This window comes from Danio rerio, chromosome 16, assembly GCF_049306965.1.
Source record: "Danio rerio strain Tuebingen ecotype United States chromosome 16, GRCz12tu, whole genome shotgun sequence".
In the NCBI taxonomy this organism is placed as follows: domain Eukaryota; kingdom Metazoa; phylum Chordata; class Actinopteri; order Cypriniformes; family Danionidae; genus Danio; species Danio rerio.
Window position 1 is genome coordinate 13,122,160 of NC_133191.1, and position 23,965 is coordinate 13,146,124.

At 37.9% G+C, this 23,965-nt stretch overlaps 1 protein-coding gene across 2 annotated transcripts in view; it reads right to left on the reverse strand.

Annotated features, from left to right (window-relative positions):
• Positions 1-770: 770 nt before the first annotated feature.
• foxj2 (forkhead box J2) overlaps positions 771-23,965 on the reverse strand; it is a 29,195-nt gene continuing 6,000 nt past the window's right edge. The window contains exons 3-10 of one of the 2 annotated variants that reach the window (XM_681709.10): positions 21,980-22,054; positions 21,727-21,813; positions 19,530-19,625; positions 16,289-16,442; positions 15,953-16,210; positions 15,770-15,871; positions 6,991-7,359; positions 771-1,473 (exon numbers count right to left, since the gene is read on the reverse strand). In XM_681709.10, the coding sequence (XP_686801.4) occupies positions 1,370-1,473; positions 6,991-7,359; positions 15,770-15,871; positions 15,953-16,210; positions 16,289-16,442; positions 19,530-19,625; positions 21,727-21,813; positions 21,980-22,054 (1,245 nt within the window). In that variant the 3' untranslated portion in view covers positions 771-1,369. Of the gene's footprint in view, positions 1,474-4,466; positions 5,420-6,484; positions 7,360-15,769; positions 15,872-15,952; positions 16,211-16,288; positions 16,443-19,529; positions 19,626-21,726; positions 21,814-21,979; positions 22,055-23,965 lie in introns of those variants that run through there. The other variant, XR_012392045.1, reaches the window with a different exon arrangement.

Genomic DNA, 23,965 nt, shown 5'->3' on the forward strand with positions numbered 1-23,965 from the left:
GAATGGCCGGAGTGGTTCAAGATGATAGAAATGCAACAGTAACTTAAATAACCACTCGTTACAACCGAGGTATGCAGAAGAGCATCTCTGAATGCACAACACGTCCAACCTTGAGGCGGATGGGCTACAGTAGCAGAAGACAACACTGGGTGCCGCTCCTGTCAGCTAAGAACAGGAAACTGAGGCTACAATTCGCACAGGCTCACCAAAATTGAACAATAGAATATTGGAAATGTTGCCTGCTCTGACGAGACTCCATTTCTGCTGCGACATTCGGATGGTGGGGTCAGAATTTGGCGTTAACAACATGAAAGCATGATCCATCCTGCCTTGTATCAACTGTTTAGGCTGCTGGTGGTGTAATGGTGTGGGGAATATTTTCTTGGCACACTTTGGGCCCAATAGTACCAACTGAGCATCGTGTCAACACCACAGCCTACCTTAGTATTGTTGCTGACCATGTCCATCCCTTTATAACCACTATGTACCCATCTTCTGAGGGCTACTTCCAGGAGGATAACGCACCATGTCATGAACCACAAATCTTCTCAGACTGGTTTGAATATGACAATGAGTTCACTGTACTCAAATGGCCTCCACAGTCATTAGGAATCAATACAATAGAGCACGTTTGGGATGTGGTAGAACGGGAGATTTGCATCATCTCAGGAATATTGCCAGCACCTTGTTGAATCTATGCCATGAAGGATTAAGGCAGTTCTGAAGGCACAAGGGCGTCTAACCTGGTACTAGTAACTTGTACCTAATAAAGTGGCCAGCGAGTGTATAGCTCAGTGTATTGTTGAACCATTAAATCTCCCACAAAAATTGTTAGTGTACATGCAATTTGTTGAAAGTGCAATTAAGACAAATTCTTTGGTCAAACATTTTTTTATGAACCGACTAATTACGAGTAGGAAAAGCCTGTATCAGCATTCAGCAAAAATACAGCCATGGTCTTCTGGCTTTTCGAAGTGCTAACGTTATTTACACTGTAATACACTGACGTAAAAGGCAGCCATCTGTGTATAACTTGGGATAAGAGAAAACGGATGTTACATTAAAGAAAACATTGTCAGAACTGATCCACCCGTCTTCCAGATCTGGAGCAGAACAGGAACAAACATGATACCTTAACTGCACTGCATTTGTGCATTTGGTAAACCTTGATGCATTTTCTGATTGTTCACAACGATGTGCTTGACCTGAATGATGGTCAATGTTAAGGTGGTTCTGCTTTTGTTCCATTTATGTATGAAAGATGATGAACTAGCTGGCCTCACCTCATGTTGACAGATATTGATGCTTTTTTTCACTGATTGGCTCATGTTTTCTTTTACTTTATATGCATGTCTGCCAACAATCAATTCTATTCAATCAAAGAGTCCCAGTCGAAATCGTCCTGGATTTCTTCACTGATGCCAGTCTTCAGGGGTGGACGGGCAGATGGCGTCAACGGTTGAGTATGAAGTGCTGCGTGAAAGCAAAATAATGTCATATTAGGAGCAGTATAGCAATGATCACTTCCCAATGTCCCAATGGGGATTTGTTGTTGAGGAGGAGGGGGGAGTAAAAAGAGGATGGATTTTTTTTTTAATTTGAAGGCTATCAGCGTCTTGCAAAAGGATTTTCTTTATTTCCATAACTGCTTTATGGTTAAATAAGAAGCTGAACCAAAAGGCAAAGCTCTCGATTTACTGGTAAATCTACCTTTCTACCTATGGTCATGAGCCAGGGGCACCGACAGAGAGGAAGTTAGGACGATTCTAAGAGAATACCCCCAACCACCAACCCCATGTAATCAGCGTGACCCATGGCGTGTCGAGTTTCTTCGCTGGTGTTTTGTTTGTTCTGAACGCTTCTTTAATGTACAAATGGTTTAAATTTGCTCATTATGAGGAATGAACCGGCGGACATGCAGCAACTTTAACCATAAGGTAAACACAAAACAAAACATTTCATACGGAGCTCCTTCACAGGACTCCACACTTGTAAACACTCGCTCCAACGGACTCGCCCGGCTCTCAGTCTCACCCACACTTGTCAGCGCTAACAAGCCGACCAATCACAGAGCTTGTGCTACGCGTCGTTGCGACGTGTAGTTAAATTTTTTTAGAGGACGGCCACGGCGAGGGCTATGCGTCCTTGCGTAGGCTGTGCCATAGCATACATGCTTGACGCAGAAGTATAAACCAGTCTTTAGTTGCACGGTTAATCATTGAAAGATCGGGATCTCAACACCCACGCAACTATAAATTATAAATAATGGTGATTTGCGTACGTTTATTAATCCTTCAAATTTCTGCATTCAAATCTGCATTTGAAACATGCAAATATCGAGAAAGAGATTTAGTCTTTGAAGTTATTTATGAAGTTACAAACAGTCAAATAACACAGAAGTACTTTATGATAACCGTTTATAGTTTAGATCAGGGGTTTTCAAAGTGTGAGGCGCGCCTCCCCTGGGGGGCGCCAGAGCATGTCAGGGGAGGCGCGGGAAAAATATAATATAATAAAAATATAATTATTAAGTTTAATTATTATATGTATTTTTTATTATATTTAAACGTCTATTATATGCCTGCTAATACAATGGGTAGGTTTCTGAGACCCACCCCGATTCAAAGCTGTAATGAAGTTTACGGCCCTTTGGCCGCCGGGAAGGAGGCGGAGAACCGAAGCAGTTTTAAAGTGATTTATTAATGACAGTGACCGCAGCTCCGTCTAAACCAAAACAAACGGACGGCAGATCCTCACGGAGACTGCAGTCAAACTGAAAGCAAAAGTAAAATATGTCCGGGTCCGGTCCTCTCTCGGCTTCCTCTGCCCTTGTTCCTCCTTTTATGATCCAGAGCTCCTTCCGTGGGATCTGAGGCAGGTGCGCACCGCAGGTGTATCCACTTACGCGGTGGCCTCACTCCGTTCCCACGGCGCTCGGCCACGCCCCCTCGCCACAAAAGCCTTCAAGTTCAGGGCTTAAACCCAAAAGACGACGATATGATGATCAGTATTTGAGTTTATGATTTACGTGGACAGGACCAGCTGATCAATCACGACCTTTATGTGTGGTTTGTCAAAATATTTTGGCTAATGACAGCATGAGACCCACTAAACTTCCACTATTTTGACTGGGATGGACAGTTCTTGGAACTGTTCTATTCATATTGAACCATCATCCTAGTTTTAAAAACGTTATATTAAAATACTTGTTATTACTCTGTAAATAATTGCACTTTCATGCAAATGATGATAAAAGTGAGTTAACAGTCTGGCATCTGTCTGTGTCTTTATATATACTGTATATATATATATATATATATATATGTGTGTGTGTGTGTGTGCGTGCGTGCGTGCGTGTTTGGGAGGAGGGGGGCGCCAATGGATAAGTTGTGTCAAAAGGGAGGCCCACTGTCTTAGACTTTGAAAAACCCTGGTTTAGATTAATCCACTGATGTTTATTGTAAAGATTAAAATCACCATCATATGCATTTAACGTGATGCTCAAACAGGCCAGGCACTATGGGGGCTACTCCCATCATTCCAACCTTCAGAACACACATTTAGATACTGTATAATATGAAATTGCAATTACATTATGGAAATTGTGCAATTAAAGCAATAGTTGAGAGATTTGCTCCCCGCGTCAGGTCAGGATGCACCCATTTATAGCCTTTAAAGCGCGCACCGGCAGCTAGGCGCACTCTTGAAAACGACTAGTGTGTCACGAAGGCGAGCAGTTTTTTAGTTAAGGGATATGTAGCCTAATAAAAATGTTTAGTTGGACACAGCACAGTCCCACAATAATCTACACTATAATTAATATTACAATTTATTATATTCATTAATATTTATATTATTAAAACGAACCTATTAAATTGACCAAACAGAAACATTTTGAATGTTTGCTTTCATTTTCAAATTGCAAAAGCCAATTTTATAGTTTTGTAAAGAAACATCCCATTATGCAGCAGCAGTGTCGTGTTAGGACACTTAAAAATGCCTTTTGAGTTTAAAGATGATCGGCCTGCTAAGTCAAGTTTACAGTTATAAATGAAATGGGTATGGTGCGTGGATCCACCTCTCACATGCGCTGCAGGTAGGCTGAATGATAATTTAAAGATATGTAAATTAGCCTATACTGCTATTTGCTCATGCAAAATTAAACATCAGAAAATATACTGTAGGCCTATTTTAACAGCTAAAATACAGTTAGCATATCGATTTTCTTTTGACTTGTAGCTCATGGGCCTAAAAATAAAAATGTAACCTGAAAACATTATTTAAAAGGGTTAATAAATAAAATGATGGGTAGGCCTAATAGCCTAATGGTTTATGATAAATTTTACAAATGCCAAACAGACAATATCACGAAAAAAAGCCTCACTTATGATAGCCTAACATAACTCTTTATTTTTTTGCTATTTTTTTATTATTATTTTTTTACTATTCTTTTTTATTATTTTTTTAAATTATGAAAAAACAGTTATATAGCTAGTGACGCAGTGGCGCAGTAGGTAGTGCTGTCGCCTTTTAGCAAGAAGGTCACTGGTTTGAGCCTCGGCTGGGTCAGTTGGCGTTTCTGTGTGGAGTTTGCATGTTCTCCCTGCGTTCGAGTGGGTTTTCTCCGGGTGCTCCGGTTTCCCCCACAGTCCAAAGACATGTGGTAAAGGTGAATTGGGTAGGCTAAATTGTCCGTAGTGTATGAGTGTGTATGGATGTTTCCCAGAGATGGGTTGCAGCTGGCGTTCCCATCTCTGGGAAACATCATAATCATGTGTGCTAGATTGTGGCTGTTTCTCAAGTTTAGTTCCAATACTGAAGACTGCAAGAACAGAGGACGCGTGAATCTTCCCGCATGTGTTCTTGATAGAGGATGCACCAATGCAGACTTGAGCACCGATCTTGCTCTATAAGTCCCAGAAGTCATTGCGACTGGAAAGCGCAGCATTTTATTAAGATTTGTCTAATTTTTCAGAGATATCACTTATTTACCTCAGGAGTTGCTCTAAATGAAAAGGTAAAGGTAAACATTACTATGGACATCTTAATAAAGGAATAAACACATAAAGGGTGTTTATTTGCTGAAATCCGTATTAAAATCTGTTTTATTTATATTGTGCAACGCATATAATGTTTTTAGGCATAGTATATATATTGAAAAGGAGGAAAACAATAAGTCCTTGTATAATTGATGTAATGTTTAAATAATTTTCCATTTAAAAAACACGTGAATGTCATGTGGCCATCAGGAGGAACGCAGCATCTCATTTCTCACAGGATGCATTCTCTGTTCTCACGGTCTCCTGAGTTCATTCTTCCAAGAACACCTGGCAAGACCGGGTTCCACAAGAACGCAAGTCTGTCCTCTGCGTTCTTGGAATTGAGAAACAGCCTGTGTTTGCCTGAAACGTGTGTGGTTCTGCGGGTCTGCAGCAATGACTGTAAAAAATATGGACGACGCGACAGCCCTTTTCCCCATTGAACGCCTTGAGGGCAAAACGCCTGCTTGACGGGCACAAACTGTCGCAAAAGACTGCTGAAATTGGAGCCAGACATGCGCAGAAGGACTGTCTGATGGAGCCAGAGGAGGAGCCGCGAAAATGAGCAGAGTCGAGCTTCCAATCAAACGCTTTATGTAAAATCAACTACGCCCCCCGAACTTCTCAGCATGCGTTTGCTGTCATATCAACACAAATGGATGTAATAACGTTAACAAATATGAGGGTTTTATATATTCAATCGCGCCAGCTCCAGGCCGCAGCGCATAACTTACTCGCGGCGTCGCGGGCTGATTCCGGCTCGCATGCGGCAGCGCCTGCTCGCTCGGCCGCCGCATCTGGCTCGATTGACTCGGACTGGAATCGGGCAGTGAGTCCAGGCATCCGGAGTAGGTCCAGCAGAGGTAACATTAGTCAGTCTGAGCTCTAAGAGATAAGTCTCCGGCAGGCGAGAATCTAGCCGGAACTGTGTTTTGCTATCTGGGTGGTTAGGCGTGTATCAGCAAACTAATAAAGCCCGAAAAAAGCCCTGAACTTAGCGAATAAACAGTGTTCCACCAGGATCATGTATGTCAGAAACTATAGTTTACTGCTGAACTCATTTTGTCATGGTAAAATAACACAGAAATCGAATAATAACATTTCAGTCTACTTCAGTCTCCTGCCGAAGCTCAGACGCCGCGCTTTGAGAAACTGTCAATCACAGCTGTCAATCACGATGACACGCCCAGCATTAAATTACTGCTAAAAACAAACTGTTTACAAAAATGAAGATCTGCACCTATTTCAGCACAATAACCAGTGCCTTAATCGACCAGAACTATCTTTCGGGACATTTTATTGCAAGTGTAATATTTTTTTTTATTTGGGCTCAAGTCTCCTTCATTAACACGGAGGAGGCGGGCTTTATGACTTGTACTGCAGCCAGCCCCCAGGGGGCGATCTAACGGCCGAAACCTTCACTCAAACGTAGGCTTGCGGCACACTTGGTCTGCAGCTGGATATTTCTCCGACAGCAATTACATTATTTAACCAATAGGTGGCGACAACCAGCCATCAAAACATGAACAGGAAGTTTTATGAGTGAATAACTGAATCATTTCTTGAAAATGAGACTAAAAATAATTCTGAATTGTACAAATTATAATGTAAGATTTCTACATTTAGCGTCATTAGCAACAGTAGTAGTAACAGTGAATTTTTCACAGAATATTTTACGATTTATTTTGATTGAGCTGATTATTTCTTCATTTTATTTTGAATAAATGTACAGGTTCTAAGTTCTGTTTGTTAAAGCCAAAAGTTTCTTGAAGTGCTGTTTTTGTAAAAATGGAAAGCATCCCTCCCTTTTTGGCTGATTCGAAAAATGATTCGATCTGTGACTACAAAAACAAAACGTGATCCGAACCGTGAGATTTGGGATCAGTTACACCACTAATATAGTCTAAATATGCACTGTTCCTATATGGATGTAAGTGATCTCTGGACATACCGTTGGGAGTCATGGGCTGGCTGGTGGTGGGCTGCAGTCCCCCTGGGGTCTGTGTGGTCTGGTTCTGGGCAAGAGGGGTCAGGTTCCTCCTGGGACCCTGTAGAGGAGCTTCACCGCTGCCAGGAGGGAGCTGGGAGGGGTAAATGAGTGGAGATGGTTGAGTTAAACTTGACAGTGTGGGAGGGTTAGTGGGGGGCATATTGACAGAAGGTGGTGCCATGTGTCCGAAAGAAGATGGACCACCAGAAGACGAGCCAATGAGACCCTTGTGAGTGAAGAAACGGTTGAGCGAATCACAGAGCGAGGTGAAGAGTGCTGGATCCAGAGCCCAATCTCGCAGTTCGGCCTGACGCATGCTTTCTAACAGGTCTGCATGAAAACAAAACAGATAGAGACACATCTTAAACCTTAGTGATGCTGGGCAGTTTAGAATATTGGATGCAGTCATGATTACACATGTATTGTTTTTTTGTCTGTAAAGTCTGTAAAATTGTATTGAGCTTTTTTTAAAAGTTTTTTAAAAGTTTTGTTCGAAAAAAAAAAAAGATTTATTTTAAATAAATTGTTAAATATATGTTTATTTTGTGTTTACGTTGTGTATAAAAAAATGCTCTACACTTCAACTATTGAGTTTCCAAGATTTTTATTGAGAATTTTATTTTAGTGTGTTGATACACTTCCAACTGAAACTGAATATTATAGAGCAGGGGTTCTCAAACTGTAGTACATGTGCCACAAGTGGTACGCAGGCTTCCTTCTAGTGGTACGCCGAGGAATCGCTGAATAATTCAAGTAAAAAAAAATAAACACACTTTACACCCTTTGACACGTATGATAACAACAATATTATCAGGAATTTTTTTTTTTTTGTATTCTGTCATTTGAGGTTATTTTCCTCCCCATACTTGTAACGGTTGTTGGGGGAGTATCTCGTATTTTTATAACCCAATGTCGACAGGTATAGTTTTAATCACTTGCTTCTCTGACACACATAGCTTACTCTAACGAGCAGTAAACGGATCTAATTTCTAATTTAAATATGTAAATCCATTTCAATTACTTCAAATACAAGTTAACATTTAGATTTCAAAGATACCCAAATAAGACATATATACATGCAAAATATATTTCAAAATTTATCAAACAGAGTTATATATGACTCTATAGAGTTATATATGAATATAAATCTCATGGCTTTAACTGAGACCTGGTTGAGGCCGGAGGACACTGCTACACATGCTACTCTTTCTGCTAATTTCTCTTTTTCCCACACTCCTCGTCACACAGGGAGAGGGGGTGGGACTGGACTACTAATTTCCAAAGAATGGAAATTTACTCTGATACCGTCCCTGCCAACAATCAGCTCCTTTGAATTCCATGCAGTCACCATTATCCACCCCTTCTACATAAATGTGGTTGTCATCTACCGCCCACCAGGTAAATTAGGTCACTTCTTAGATGAACTGGATGTTCTTCTCTCATCTTTTTCTAATATTGACACTCCCTTGTTGGTGCTAGGTGACTTCAACATTTACGTTGACAAACCGCAAGCTGCAGACTTTCAGACTCTGCTTGCCTCTTTTGACCTAAAAAGAGCACCTACCTCTGCTACCCACAAATCAGGTAATCAGCTAGACCTTATTTACACACGACACTGCTTCGCTGATCAAACAATAGTAACTCCACTACAAATATCGGATCATTTCCTTCTGTCTCTCAACATCCACATTACTCCTGAGCCGCCACACACTCCAACACTGGTTACCTTTCGCAGAAACCTACGATCTCTCTCACCCAATAGACTATCCACCATTGTTTCAGACTCTCTTCCTCCATCTTGCAAACTCTCTGCACTTGATTCGAACAGTGCCACTGATACACTCTGCTCCACACTAGCATCATGTCTAGACCAATTATGTCCTCTTGCATCCAGGCCAGCCCGTGCCAGTCCTCCTGCACCCTGGCTCTCGGATGCTCTCCGTGAGCATCGCTCAAAACTTCGAGCTGCAGAAAGAATTTGGCGGAAAACTAAAAATCCTGCACAGCTCTTAACATACCAAACTCTTCTGTCCTCTTTCTCGGCTGAGGTTACTTCGGCAAAGCAGACATATTACCGTCTGAAAATCAACAATGCCACTAACCCTCGCCTACTTTTTAAAACATTTTCCTCCCTCCTCTATCCTCCTCCTCCACCCGCATCCTCCACACTTACTACTGATGACTTTGCTACATTCTTTTGCACCAAAACTGCAAAAATCAGTGCTCAATTTGCTGCACCTACAACAAACACGCAAGGTACACCACCAACACCACACACACTCACCTCTTTTTCTCAGCTCTCTGAGTCTGAGGTGTCCAAACTGGTGCTATCTAGCCATGCAACCACCTGTCCACTCGATCCCATTCCCTCTCATCTCTTGCAAGCCATCTCTCCTGCAGTCATACCAACACTGACTCACATAATTAACACATCTCTTGACTCTGGTTTATTCCCCACTTCATTTAAGCAGGCTAGGGTAACCCCACTGCTAAAGAAACCCAACCTGGACCATACGCTACTTGAAAACTACAGACCAGTATCCCTGCTTCCATTCATGGCCAAGATTCTGGAGAAAGTAGTGTTCAATCAAGTCCTGGACTTTCTTACTCAAAACAATCTCATGGACAACAAGCAATCCGGCTTTAAGAAAGGCCACTCAACTGAGACTGCCCTGCTCTCGGTCGTGGAGGATCTCAGACTGGCTAAAGCAGACTCTAAATCATCAGTCCTCATTTTGCTGGACTTGTCAGCTGCTTTTGACACTGTCAACCACCAGATCCTGCTATCTACGCTCGAGTCACTGGGCGTTGCGGGCACTGTTATACAATGGTTCAGATCTTACCTCACTGACAGATCATTCAGGGTGTCTTGGAGGGGTGAGGTGTCCAACCTACAGCATCTAAACACTGGGGTACCTCAAGGCTCTGTTCTTGGGCCACTTCTCTTCTCCATCTACACATCATCTCTAGGACCAGTCATCCAGAGACATGGATTCTCCTACCACTGCTATGCTGATGATACCCAGCTATACCTCTCTTTTCATCCTGATGATCCCTCGGTTCCAGCTCGCATTTCAGCCTGCCTGTTGGATATTTCACACTGGATGAAAGATCATCATCTTCAGCTGAACCTCGCAAAAACGGAAATGCTTGTACTTTCTGCCAACTCGACTCTACACCATAACTTTTCAATCCAGATGGACGGGGCAACCATTACTGCATCCAAAATGGTGAAAAGCCTTGGAGTAACGATTGATGACCAACTAAACTTCTCTGACCACATCTCTAGAACTGCTCGATCGTGCAGATTCACACTCTATAACATCAGAAAGATCCGACCCTTCTTATCTGAACATGCAGCTCAACTCCTTGTTCAAGCTCTTGTTCTCTCCAAACTGGATTACTGTAACTCTCTACTAGCTGGGCTTCCAGCTAACTCTATCAAGCCTCTTCAACTGCTCCAGAATGCAGCAGCACGAGTTGTCTTTAATGAACCTAAACGAGCACATGTCACTCCGCTGCTAGTCCGTTTGCACTGGCTGCCAGTTTCTGCTCGCATCAAATTCAAAGCTCTGATGTTTGCCTACAAAGTGACTTCTGGCCTTGCTCCTTCTTATCTGCTCTCGCTTCTGCAGATCTATGTGCCCTCCAGAAACTTGCGTTCTGTGAATGAACGTTGCCTCGTGGTTCCATCCCAAAGGGGGAAAAAATCACTTTCGCGAACGCTCACGCTCAATCTGCCCAGTTGGTGGAATGAACTCCCTAACTGCATCAGAACAGCAGAGTCACTCGCTACTTTCAAGAAACGACTAAAAACTCAACTATTTAGTCTCCACTACACTTCCTAATCTGCAATTGCCTCTCTGAATATCACACTAACTGTACAAAAAAAAAAAAAAAAAAAAAATACAAATACTACTAATACTTCCCTTCTTAGACTTTACAGACCTGAAACTTGCTTATAGCACTTATTCATTGTTGCTCTTGGTTGTGTAAATTGCTTCCTTGTTAGTAATTTGTAAGTCGCTTTGGATAAAAGCGTCTGCTAAATGACTAAATGTAAATGTAAATATTATTTATGAGGTCCAATAAACATTTGCAGGTTTTGATGAATAGGCTACTTTATGATACTTTAAATTTAAGTACAGCAGTTTTCTTTGAATTTTTTAAGAACAGTGCCTTTATTAATTAACTTTTAAAATCACATTTTAATTTAAACGTCATTTTATTTATCTTTTTTTTACCTGTAAGTGTGTTATTGTTCAAACTATTTATTATGTTTAAAGTAGCTGACAATAATAAATATTCATAATAATAATAATTAATTTGTAGTTTTGTAGTAAGCTGTAGCCGCTTAATTAGGCCTACTATGCATTTCAATACCAGTCATTATGGTTGTACTTGGAAAAAAAGTTTTAGAACCACTGTTATAGAGGGTATGGGGCTTTATTTTATGTATGCATGTATGTGTGTGTGTGTGTGTGTGTGTGTGTGTGTGTATATATATATATATCAGAATTCTGATACATATATATCAGAATTATTATTTACAGAGAGAAGATTTTTTCAGTACATTTCTAAACATATTAGTTTTAATAACTCATTTCTAATAACTATTTATTTTATCTTTGCCATGATGACAGTAAATAATATTAGACTGGATATTTTTCAAGACACTTCTGTACAGCTTAAAGTGACATTTAAAGGCTTACTTAGGTTCATTAGTTTAACTAGGCAGGTGAGGGTAATTAGGTAAGTTATTGTATAATGATGGTTTGTTCTGTAGACTATCAATTAAAAATATAGCTTAAAGGGGCTAATAATTTTGTCCCTAAAATGTTTTTTATTTATTTATAAAAACTGCTTTTATTCTAGGCAAAATAAAACAAATAAGACTTTCTCCAGAAGCATTCTCATCAAGCATTAAGCAAAACATTATCAGACAAACTGTATGTATATATATATATATATATATATATATATATATATATATATATATATATATATATATATAGTTTGTCTGATAATGTTTATTTGTGTGTGTGTGTGTGTGTATATATATATATATATATATATATATATATATATATATATAAATATATATATATGTGTGTGTGTGTGTGTGTGTGTGTGTGTGTGTGTGTGTGTGTGTGTGTGTGTATATATATAAATCACCCTCTTTAATATTGCTTTTCTGTTGGAAGTATACCAACATACATTGGGAAAAGTGTTGCCAACTTAGAGACTTTTCAGACTCCCCTAGTTACAATTTTTTGAAAAAGCAACTAGCGACAAATCTAGCGACTTTTTTTTGGTGTTTCATGAGATTTTTTTATAGCTTCTCATTTGTCCGTACTGTAACGTTCCTACTCTTCTCAGCAAGCAGTGAGTGATGCCAACTGCCCCTCCCTTGCCTCAGAACACTCACAGGCAGCCTAGTACCACATGCACACAGCCATCTCTTGCACCTGCAGCCTGAGAGCAGATCTTTGGAGTCAATCTAGGGCCATATATACTTGCAAAATAAAATAAATTTTTGCAAACAAAATATTTAATTCAAAAATTAAGCAAAAATTAAGTTGAGAAATAAAAATGAAGTTTGCAAACAAAAAAATAAAAAAAAATCAGGCAGTGCAAAAAAAAAAACGAAAATATTAGCAATTAATTATTTTTCTATATTTGCAAAACATTTTTTATAGCATCGCATTTACAAAACCAATCGTTACAAGGGAACTTGGGCATTTACAGCAGGTCCAGACTTACTGGCCTATAAAACAATCTCGGTGATGCTGTGTCTCCAGGTGATGACGTTGCTTAAATAGAGACAGTGCTGTCTTTATTTGCAATTCTTTTTTCATTTGCAAATTTCATTTTAATTTCTCAAAACATAATTTTTCTCTGCAGTTCTTTATTTTTGTTGGCAAAATTTTTTTTTTATTTTTTAAAAATGTGTTTTTGCTTTGCGATTTTTGGAGATTAGCATTTATTTATTTTTTAGCTCAATACTTTATTTTTTGTTTGCAAAACCTTTATTTTGCAAATATATATGGCCCTAGATTGACTCCATACAGATCCCCCCCCCCCCCCCCCCCCCCAGCGTACCAATGGCAAATGATTTAGCAACGTGAGTGTGAGGTATTTCCCTTGTACAGTCAAACAGCAAATTGATGCATGATGTAATCTAGCGACATTTAGTGACTTTTCGAGCTGAGCTTAGTGTCTTTTCATTGAAAATAGTTAGCAACAGTGATTGGGAAATTATTATAGTTATATTATAAATCTTATGATCATTCAGAAATACTTACATTTAATAATAAATCCTTGTTGAAAAATTTAGTTTTTACTAGGCCTACACAGAATCTGCAAGTGCAGATTTTTTGCCCACCATTGAGTCTATTTATTCACTTGTGTAAATGTGTGTAAATTTATATTTATTTAGGTTTTTTAATTAATTTCAGTAATATTATTGACTGATATGAAAATGTTCATATGATTTGTTTACATTACAGTTTGTAAAGTAATATTTTCTGTCTTTAGTTGATATATTATATAAGAGACTTGCTTTGTTTACGAAATAAGTGGCTCTAATTTACGGACACCCGGAAGGGATGTGATGGTGGGGAAAAAAATAGGTGGAAGAAAAAACAACTGAGTGATAGGAAAACATTTGAAAGTTTTTGTTCTTTTTGCGTTCCCTCGCTAAGATGTTTTGCATTATCTCACTTTCTTTACATTAAAGCTATGCGTAGATCGTTGCCTTTCATTTGCAACCTCTGAACCAGTGAAGTATAAGCGCTGACAGACACGCTTCGTACAATAAACTGATCCCAGATCAGCTTCTGTACACGCCTACAGAGGAGCAAAAGTGCAGGACACTTTTGGATTCGGGTGTATGTTTAAACAGACAAACACATTGAATAATATTTAAACATCTCCATTCTGCATGTTGTATTTTAAACAGCTAATTTTCTCTTAAATGAGCACAAGCAGTTTCTAAAGTAATGGATGCTTCCATTGTAGATCTGTGCATTCTTACAGTGACACATCTGTTATTAAACAGAACAAAACTTAAGATTCATTTGCTCTTCACTTGTTGATAACAGGTGTCTCTTTAAATGGCATGTACAGAAGCTGATCTGGGATCAGTTTATTGTACGGAGCGCATCTGTCAGCGCTTATACTTCACTGGTTAAGAGGTTGCATATGATAACGTGAAGAAAGTAGGATAGAATGGTAAAATATGGGAGAATTTCGGCAGAAATGGGTTTACATGAATTAATCAAACAGGAAGTGTTTGTAGAGAAACAGTTTTGCGAGAGAACGCAAAAACCTTAGAAATATAATATCACACTTTTTTTTTCTCTCACGCTATCACGTCCCTTCCGGGTTTCCGTACTAACTGGATTTGCATTGTAAACATTAAAAACAGGTAAAAACGTATTATTTTGTTTTTCATACATTATGGGCTCTATTTTGACGGTCCATGCGCAGAGCGCAAAATGCAGGGGGCAAACGCTTTCAGGGCGTGTCAGGACGCGTTTTTGCTAATTTACGGACGGGAAAATGCGCTTTGCGGCAAGGCGTATGGTCTAAAAGGGTTGAGTTTATTTTCTTAATAAGTTATAGGTGTGTTTTGAGAATAAACCAATTAGAGTCTCATCTCTCATTCTCTTTAAGACCCAGCTGCGTCGCGCCAAGAGCGCATTCGCTATTTACAGGACGCAAAGTAAGTCTAAGTGGAAAAAATGAGCATTTCACAAGCAAACAGTTAACAGTTGACAGTTTTTAACAGAAAACTGTTAAACTGAGCATCTACTGCGTGAGAATGAGAGATAATGGAACTACTTTCACATTCGCTCTTGGATAGGGAAACCTTTACGCACAGACATCCATTAGTCTATAAATAATTAATTGCGTTTGTCAAGAAAATATTTGTTTCAAAACTATTTCTATATTCAGTTCTAATTTCTAGCAAACGAATAAATGACCAGAACGCCTATGGGCGCACAAATGAGCGCTAATGCATTTGCTATTTAAACAGCGTAGCGCAACGCCTCAAAACGACTCTTGGCGCCAAGCTAAAACTACCAAAAGACTATTGCGCCGTGTCTTGCGCCACATTGCGCTGGGTGTATGATAGGGCCCTAGGTTTTTAGTTGTGATACTCCCAAAATCAATTTGCATAAATCCGCAGATTCTTTTCAAAATTCTCAGCAGAAATAGGATAAAATATCCTCAGATTCTCTCTGGCCCTAGTTATTACCTTGTCGTTTTATTTGTTTATTACACTCTTTGAAGAACTCAACATTCAAAATCAACTTTAAAAATGAATAAATCAATGAATAAAACTTTTTTACATTTTTAAAATTTTCTGTCAATTAGTATCAATATAATGCATCTTTGTTTAATTTCAGTATTTTAAAATAAGTCATTTTATTAAATTTCAGAAATAAATTAATTTTAAATTTAATAAAACAAAAATCTAACGTGAACAGTGTACAAAATATTTTCACAATTAGCAATTTTCTTCCAAAGTGAAACTTTGGTTTTGGACAGTTGTTTTAACTACTACTTTAAATTATGGGAAACATTTCAATGTTCAAAAACCGCTCCATCCAAAGTGGGCATTTTTGATTCCAAATAAACTCCAAACATGTCAAAACATTCTTCTCTGGAACTCAACTGTAAATTCCGAGTGGAAAACAAAAGTATTGATTCTATATCTGACTGATGTACTGACCAGGATGACAAGAGAGGTCAATGTTTGCCCAATCCAGACTACTGGCGATTCTGAAACTTTCTCTCAAAGAGTCCGGGTTACTGAACCAGTCCGCAGGAACAACTTTAAGAGATAAAAAAGAAGATCAGTTCATCTGGACACTCATATTCCACCAACAGATCACTACTGAGCAGTTTTACTCACCGTTGGGAAGCACCTTGTCAGGTTCAGTGCTCGAGTTTGGATGAATGCTAGAGTTCTGGTTTGGGTTTAGGGTGGGGATAAAGCTATGGGGTGCATTTGGATTGAAGTTACCGTTGGTATTGAGGTTTGGAATATGAGTTGAGTTTGGGTTGATAAACTGGTTAATATTGGGGTTTGGACAGGGGGAGAGAGGAGGCAGGGTTGGGGTGTGAAGGGGTGTACTATCATGGGTGAGTCCAAGTAAAGTGGAAACGTCCGCTATGAGAAAGAGAAAGATTTATTTAATAATTGTGAATCTTAATTAATGAGCTTAAATGAAAAAGCAGTTTTACTTACATTGGGAAGTGACCTTCTCTCTCATGGAGCGACAGAGCGACTGAAAGGAGTTGTACAGATCTGGAAGGTTCAAATCAGCAAAGGAGAAGCGAAGAGGAGGATCAGCATGAGGGTTTGATGGAAGAGATGAGGGAACTGGGATGGCTGGACGTTGCTGCAAAAACAATGAGGGATAAACTTACTTTGGATAAATGATATTATATATTTTTTATTTATTATAACAGTTTAGCCAAAATATAACAAAATTATGTCATGATTTACTCACACAATAAACTTATTTATATATACACACACATATACATACACACACACACACACACACACACACACATACATACATACATACATACATACACACATACATACACACATACATACACACACACACACACACACACACACACACACACACACACACACATACACACATATACATTTATATATATATATATAGATTATAGATAGATTATATAGACAGACAGACAGACAGACAGACAGATAGATAGATAGATAGATAGATAGGTACACACACACACACATATATATATATTTTTTTCTCCCCACAAAATAAAAAATGTCAGAAAAAATTCTCTCTTTGGATTCTACAGAAGACCTAAGAGGCCATGCATTGTTTTGTCATGATCATGACTTAATTATCTCCTGATCACGACAAAACAAGAAGTTATCTTGTTTTCAAAACTTATTTTATTTGCTTTAATTTATTTATGTATTAAATATTAAAATTGTTATTATTATTATTATTATTATCACCCACCAATGTATGACCAGGCGACCTATTTTTTCTGCCTGGATGCCCTAGACATGCCTACACATAGCCGCTGGAACCAAGTTAAGTGTGCAATACACAGGCTTGTACGGAAGGCATTTTTACAGAAATCAGTGTAGTTCAGCTGGACATGTAATGCTACAGATTTGGGGCAGGTGCCACACGTCTGCTCAAAGCAGTTCTGAGCTACAGGAGGGACGAAAATTATACAAAATGATGTATCCAAAAGCACAAGAGAAGGATTGTTTTTTAAATTTCTTTATTTAAAATAACTGAGTTGATCTGTATTAGAGATGTCAATTTCCACAAAATCCCTTGATCGATGATCATTTAAATGAATGATCAATTACAGATTAATCGTTAATCACCACTCCATCATAAACTCAATAGATACCTCCCACTGTAACATGCATATAGTAGCTTCATATTGCATTATTTGCAGAGATTCACATTTAAAAGTTATTGTAAATAAATTGTGAAAAATTCAAAGCAAAAGCAGGATTGCGCCATATAGAATTGCTTTAATATGGTAACAGTTGAGGGAATATTACTGTAAATAATGATATATAATCATATACAGTTGCAATCAGAATTAGTACTGAACACCTTTACTGTGTTGCACGAATGCACGTCTGCAGTTAGGCTATTCTCTCCCTGTTGACAGGGCCGATGCAGACTCGCTGCTCTTGGCTTAACACTCAAGCTGCCCCTTCATCCTTAACAATCATTACGTTACATGAGGAATATTCTGTTTCAAAGGCCAGAGTGTACATATGAAAATTATCAATGGCCTGGTTTCACATTAGGCAGGTAATATATTAATAATAACAAATACATAAATAAATACAAGCAAAGAAATAAATCATGATCACCATATAACTTTTTGTTATGTTGAGATCACGAGAAAACGATATGTTACGTCGAGATCAAAACATAATTGTGTCATGATCACGACAAAACAAGAGAGAAAAAAATATTTGAATGCATGGCCTCTTAGGATGTCCATAAGACTCTTTTTTTTTTTCCAGTTAAACTAAAGTGGCTTTTGAACTGCATTGACATCCACTGTATTTTTCACAAGACTTTACAGAAATACTACAGAAGTCATGGGGACCAATAGAGAACCATTGGTTTGGAGAACCATTTATTCAAAATACCTTTTGAGTTTAGTAGTTTAGTTTTTCCTAACCTTATAATGTTTAAATCAAAGCTAAAATGAAAACTCTAGGCCTAAAACCGACATTTCTGGATGCACTTAGCCAAAAATCGAAACTGAAAATGCTAATAATTATTTTGAATTTAATTTAATAGTCATTTTTAAATGTAATTTTTTTTTTTTTTAATTTTAATTCAACAACTTGTATTATACTGATAAAAAAATAAAAATAAATAAATAAATAAAAATAAGGATCAATGAATGAGTTAGAAGACATGATTTTACCAGCGTTACCATGACAGCACAGTGGCATTACTGAAAGCAGCAGGAACATGTATACAACATAGAAATGTCCTGTCAGTGCTCTAGTGCTTTGGTCGGCATAGCAACAAACCACCGTTACATAGCCCACCCATTGAAATGAATAGATTTAATAGTGCAGCACTACACACAGTGCAGTGACTACAGCTGGAGGGAGAGTGAAACCAGGGCACTGAACACTGCAGGGCAGAGCAGCGCAGCACAGCCTTGTTTTCAGCAGGCTTTTTCTTCTGGCCAAAAACCAAAAATGGCATTTTCGGTGGTTGAAAATCCACTACATCTACACAAAATATAACTCTTCTGGACAAAAACACATTTTCTCTTGTGATGTATGCAGGAATTCATTCTTTCGTAATTTAACGCAAACCCACACTGATTTGAGTGCAGTTCCCACATCTCAAACTCCAATTTAAAAAAGCACCAATGATTAAAGCCACCTAAACTTTTGTCATTTTCAACAACTTGTTACAAATGTAAATACTCCACATCATATTATGGAAGAAAACATTAAAAGAAATTATTCATATTCCATCCTTAAGCTGCAGCTTGTAAAATAGCACACAAGTCATACCGGCTATTTTCATAATGATTTTAATTCTTATTGAAGCTTGACAAACGTTTTTGCATTGCATGGATAAGTAATTAAACGTAAGGGTGAGAAAATTCTGACAAATATGAAATATGAATTTTGCTTCATATAAACATATTTTAAATGTTCCTAAAAGTTTGTTTTTTGTCTTTTGGTTCTTTGAAAATGTCTAAAAAGGCTGAAAACTCTGCACCTGCACACCTAGCGTCCTGTAAATGCCCCTAAACTTATATGTCTGAACTATGCATGCATTTAGATTCATTATAAGTGGAAGTGACAGAACCGTTCTATTTTGTTCATCTCACTCTCATTTCCTTAGTTTTAAGCCTCAAGCTCTGGGTTAAGAGGATCTTAATGGAAACAGAAAGCAGAAGAAATGACTTCGAACCTTGCATGGAGGAGGAGGGAATGTGCTCTTGGTGTCTGGCTGAGGGGGGAGGGGCTCCGGTTGATTGGCAGGCAGTTGTGTCTCTGGGAAAGGAGTCTGAAACAAAAGTATTAGTGAGTGAAATATTGATCTCACAGATGTGATGAAATCCTTCATGTGATTATTTCTTGGCCTGTCTCGACAAATAATTTTTCTTGCGTGAAATATTGTCATTGTGATTTAATTATTGTGATCATATTATTATGTGAATATATGATCAACTCATTTTATTGTCACACATCAGACACATTTCACTCAAAACTTAAAATTTTCACCATTTACTCAGCCTTCGCTAGTTCCAAACATGTTTGAGTTTCTTTCTTCTGTTAAACACTATAGAAGATATTTAGAAAAACTTTGGAAACTGGTAGCCATTGACTTTCATGGAATTTTATTCCTACTGTGGATGTCAATGGTTCCAACATTTTTCAAAATATTTTCTTTTGTGTTTAACAGTAGAAAGAAACTCTTAAAGTAAATAATAATTTTTTGGGTGAACTGTTCCTTTCAGACCAGTTCATGCCTCTGATTATTAATTCGTAATTCATTTTCCTTTGGCTTAGTCACTTATTTATCAGGGGTCGCCACAGTGGAATGAACCGCCAACTATTACGCAGAGGATGCCCTTCCAGCTGCAACCCAGTACTGGGAAACACCTATACACACTCATTCACACACACTCATACACTACAATTTAGTTCATCCAATTCATTCATAGTGCACGTGTTTGGACTGTGAGGGAAACCGGAGCACCTGAAGGAAACCACCGCCAACACAGAGAGAAACTCCACACAGAAATGCCAACTGACCCAGCCGGGGCTCGAACCAGCGAGCTTCTTGCTGTGAGGCCATAGTTCTAACCACTGAGCCACCGTGCTGCCACCTCTGATTATACAACAGCATAATAATGCAAATAAGCACAATTACTTTCTAGGGACAAAACTATTCATTTTTGAGGTTATTTAGATTCTGTAACTTGATTAAAAAGGAAAAAAGGAAATGTCTCTATGTCATCTTTGATGCGGGTGATGTGGAATGTACAGTAAATGTGCTGGTAAAATGCCTTTGACATTATTTGTGACTTGTCACTTTTAAGGACGCACACTGCAGACTTGAAATGGAGTTTCCAAACTGTTAGTAGTTTTTAGGAAAATGTGAAAACTTAACCATTCTTTGTCTGTCAGTAACCATTGTTTCTGAAGGAGTTTAATGCTGATGACATTCATGTTTAAGTAAACATTACAGACGATTTATACCAGGGGTGGCCAACCCTGTTCCTGGAGAGCTACCTTCCTGCAGATTTCAGTTGCTACCCATATCAAACACACCTGAACCAATCAATTAGGACCTGAACACCACGGGATAATTACAGGCAGATGTGTTTGATATGGGTTGCAACTGAAATCTGCAGGAAGGTGGCTCTCTAGGATAAGGGTTGGCCACACCTGATTTAGGCCGTACTCACACTAGGTACAGTTGCCCCGAACCGGGCCAAAGCACGCTTGTCCCCCCTCCCGTCTCCTCCGACGGCCCGCGCTCACACCACAAACGGGCTTCGGCACGCTTACGTCATCGCTGCTGCGCTGTTCAGTGAGAAGCGCTCTCTCACTAAGCATCACAGTGGAGATTTCTCTAGTTATATCGTTTCAGTTGTTTGATATGCCGTCAAATATTTCGCCAAACAGTCCTTAGGGATGCGGGGACACGCAGTCAGACATTTCGCCGAACAGATCCGCCACTTTTGGCGCTTATAAACAATCATAAAGCTTTCGTGCTGCAGGAATGAGGAGGTCTGCTGAAGGCGCGCAGCTGTCGTGCAGTGAGGGGTTTGCGTCTTTAATAAACTACGGCATATGAAACAGCCCCGTAAAAGTCACGTCTCGCTTTCAGTTTCGGGCTTTGGCGCGTTTTGCACTCACACACAAGCGTACCGCGCAAAGCCCAAGTGAACCTGGCTCAGGCACACCTCTTTCAACCGGGCCAGGGCTGGCCAAGTGAACCGTGCATGAGCCTGATTCAGCGCACTCACACTTCTCAAACGTGGGCACGGTATGGATGGCATAGTGTGAGTAGGCCCTTAAACTGTCATGTCTACTGTATGTATTGCCTGAAATGTCGATTGATAATCATTAATGATTATTGTGACAGGTCTACTTACTACTACATGTTCATCATCAGTATAAGGACGTTTGACTCCTCTCGGTTGAGTGGATTCAGGCGGTACATCCATTGTCCAGTATGATCCCTAAAACAGGTAATTATTTTAGATTAAGGTAAAGTAATCCTAGAAGTCTGTGGGTTAGAGAGTATTTAAAATGTATGAAAAGGTTTAAGTATGGAAACAATAATATTATGTCAAATAACTAACTGTAGATATCAAAGAACAAAACAATGAAATGATTGGACTTCACCTTTCCAGGATCACTCTGAGGTCGAGGAACTTTCCGGAAACATTTATTGAGGGACAAATTGTGGCGAATTGAGTTCTAAGAGAACAAAAAAAAAAAAAAACATATGCGTCTATTTGTATCTACAATTTTTTCATACAGTACTGTTTAATAGTTTTGAGTGGGGTAAGAAATCCTTTTTTATTCATTAAAGCTGAAATTAATTAAATGTGACAGTAAAATATGTAAAAATCTTATAAAATATTTCTACAATAAATAAATAATAATCCTTTAAAAATTCTGTCTGAATCTAGAATAATGTAATAATAAGAGAATAAAAGAAACAACTGTTTTCATGATTAATAACAATAATAACTCAATAATTATTAAGTTATAAATATTAATAACTTAATAATAACTAATAACAATTATTATAATTATAATCAAATAATTATATCAGAATGTAATCTGAAAGATGTAAGAGTAGTGAGTAATGGTGCTGAAATGTCAGATTAGAGAAATACATTTCCTTTTCAAATATATTTCAATAGAATTCTATCTTAAATTGTAATATTATTTTACAATATTATTACTGTACTGCATTTCTGATCAAATAAATACAGCCCAGGTACCATGGAAAGCATTTGAAAAAATAAAAATAAATAATGAACATTCAGTATGGAGAAAAATAAACAACCGGAAAAAAAATAAACATAAATTATAATTTTACCAAATCCAAACTTTCAGACCGTGTAAACTGTACATGTACTGTACATAAAAAACAGTTCCTAAAATCTGCATATAGTAGATTCCTCAGAGTTTTTATCATTTCCAGTGAAAGAGTATCATATATCATGAATCATCACTTCATGAATTTACTTGAGAAAACCTTCTGAAGGGATTGCAACACATTTCCCATATCTCTGTGTATCACCACCTGTATATTGCATAATATGCTGCAAATGGAGAGCATAACGTCAATCTGTCCATCAAGAAAAAAAAATGTGAGTAAAGAAAAAAAATGGCATCTTTACAAGCACAAACTGGTTAAGTGATGCTGGTAATATAGTTTCTGTAAAACATTTAGGGCGCTGAGATCAAGCTTAGTGTTGCTTAAAAATGTTTTTAAAACATTCAAAAACACTGAACTGTATTATGAACGACATTTGAAACTTGAAAAACTACAATGAGCTTGTTTTAGTTATCTAAGACACGATGAGTGATTTTAACGGATATACTCTCAATTGTTGTGTGACAAATTATGGGATGCTGCCAAAATACACGTCAAAATAAAATGAAAGAAATAAAGAATAGATGAATATGGGAAAAATAAACGTGAAAATAAATAAATGTGTAAATAAATACATGAATAAATAAATATGGAAAAACTACGTATATTTACATAAATAAGGACGTAAAAATGTAAACTATTTTTGTGGATTTATTTATAATTTATTATTATTAAAAGTTTATTTATGTTTCTATGATATTTTTAGTCTCATTGTAACACGATACATGCGGTTACAATAATAATAACAATACATTTTGCATAATTATATGCAACTCTAACTCTAACCAAAAACATCACTTGCCATTTGTTCAAATTATTTGTTTAAAATAAGCTGAAACAACACAATTGTTCAGTTTTTTAGAGGATAAAGTCATTAACTTTATGTTCAATCCATTTAAACTTGTAAAAACTAATAAGTTAACTCCTTCATGTTGTCCCAAGACAAATAGATTATGTGGAACCCAGCATTGTTTACAGTGTAAGTACATACATGCATTCCATACAATTAATTTTTGTTAGGAAAACATGAACAAATTAAGGAAACTTATTTTGTTTTTCTACAAATTTAAGTGGATTCAACATAAAGCAATTAAGGTATTGGGAAAAAAAGAAAACTCTAAAACCCAAGTGTTGTTTCATCTCATTTTAAAGAAGTAGTTTTAAGTGTACCAGGGATGCAACAATACAGACTTCTCACTGTTTGGCTCGGTTTTAGGTGA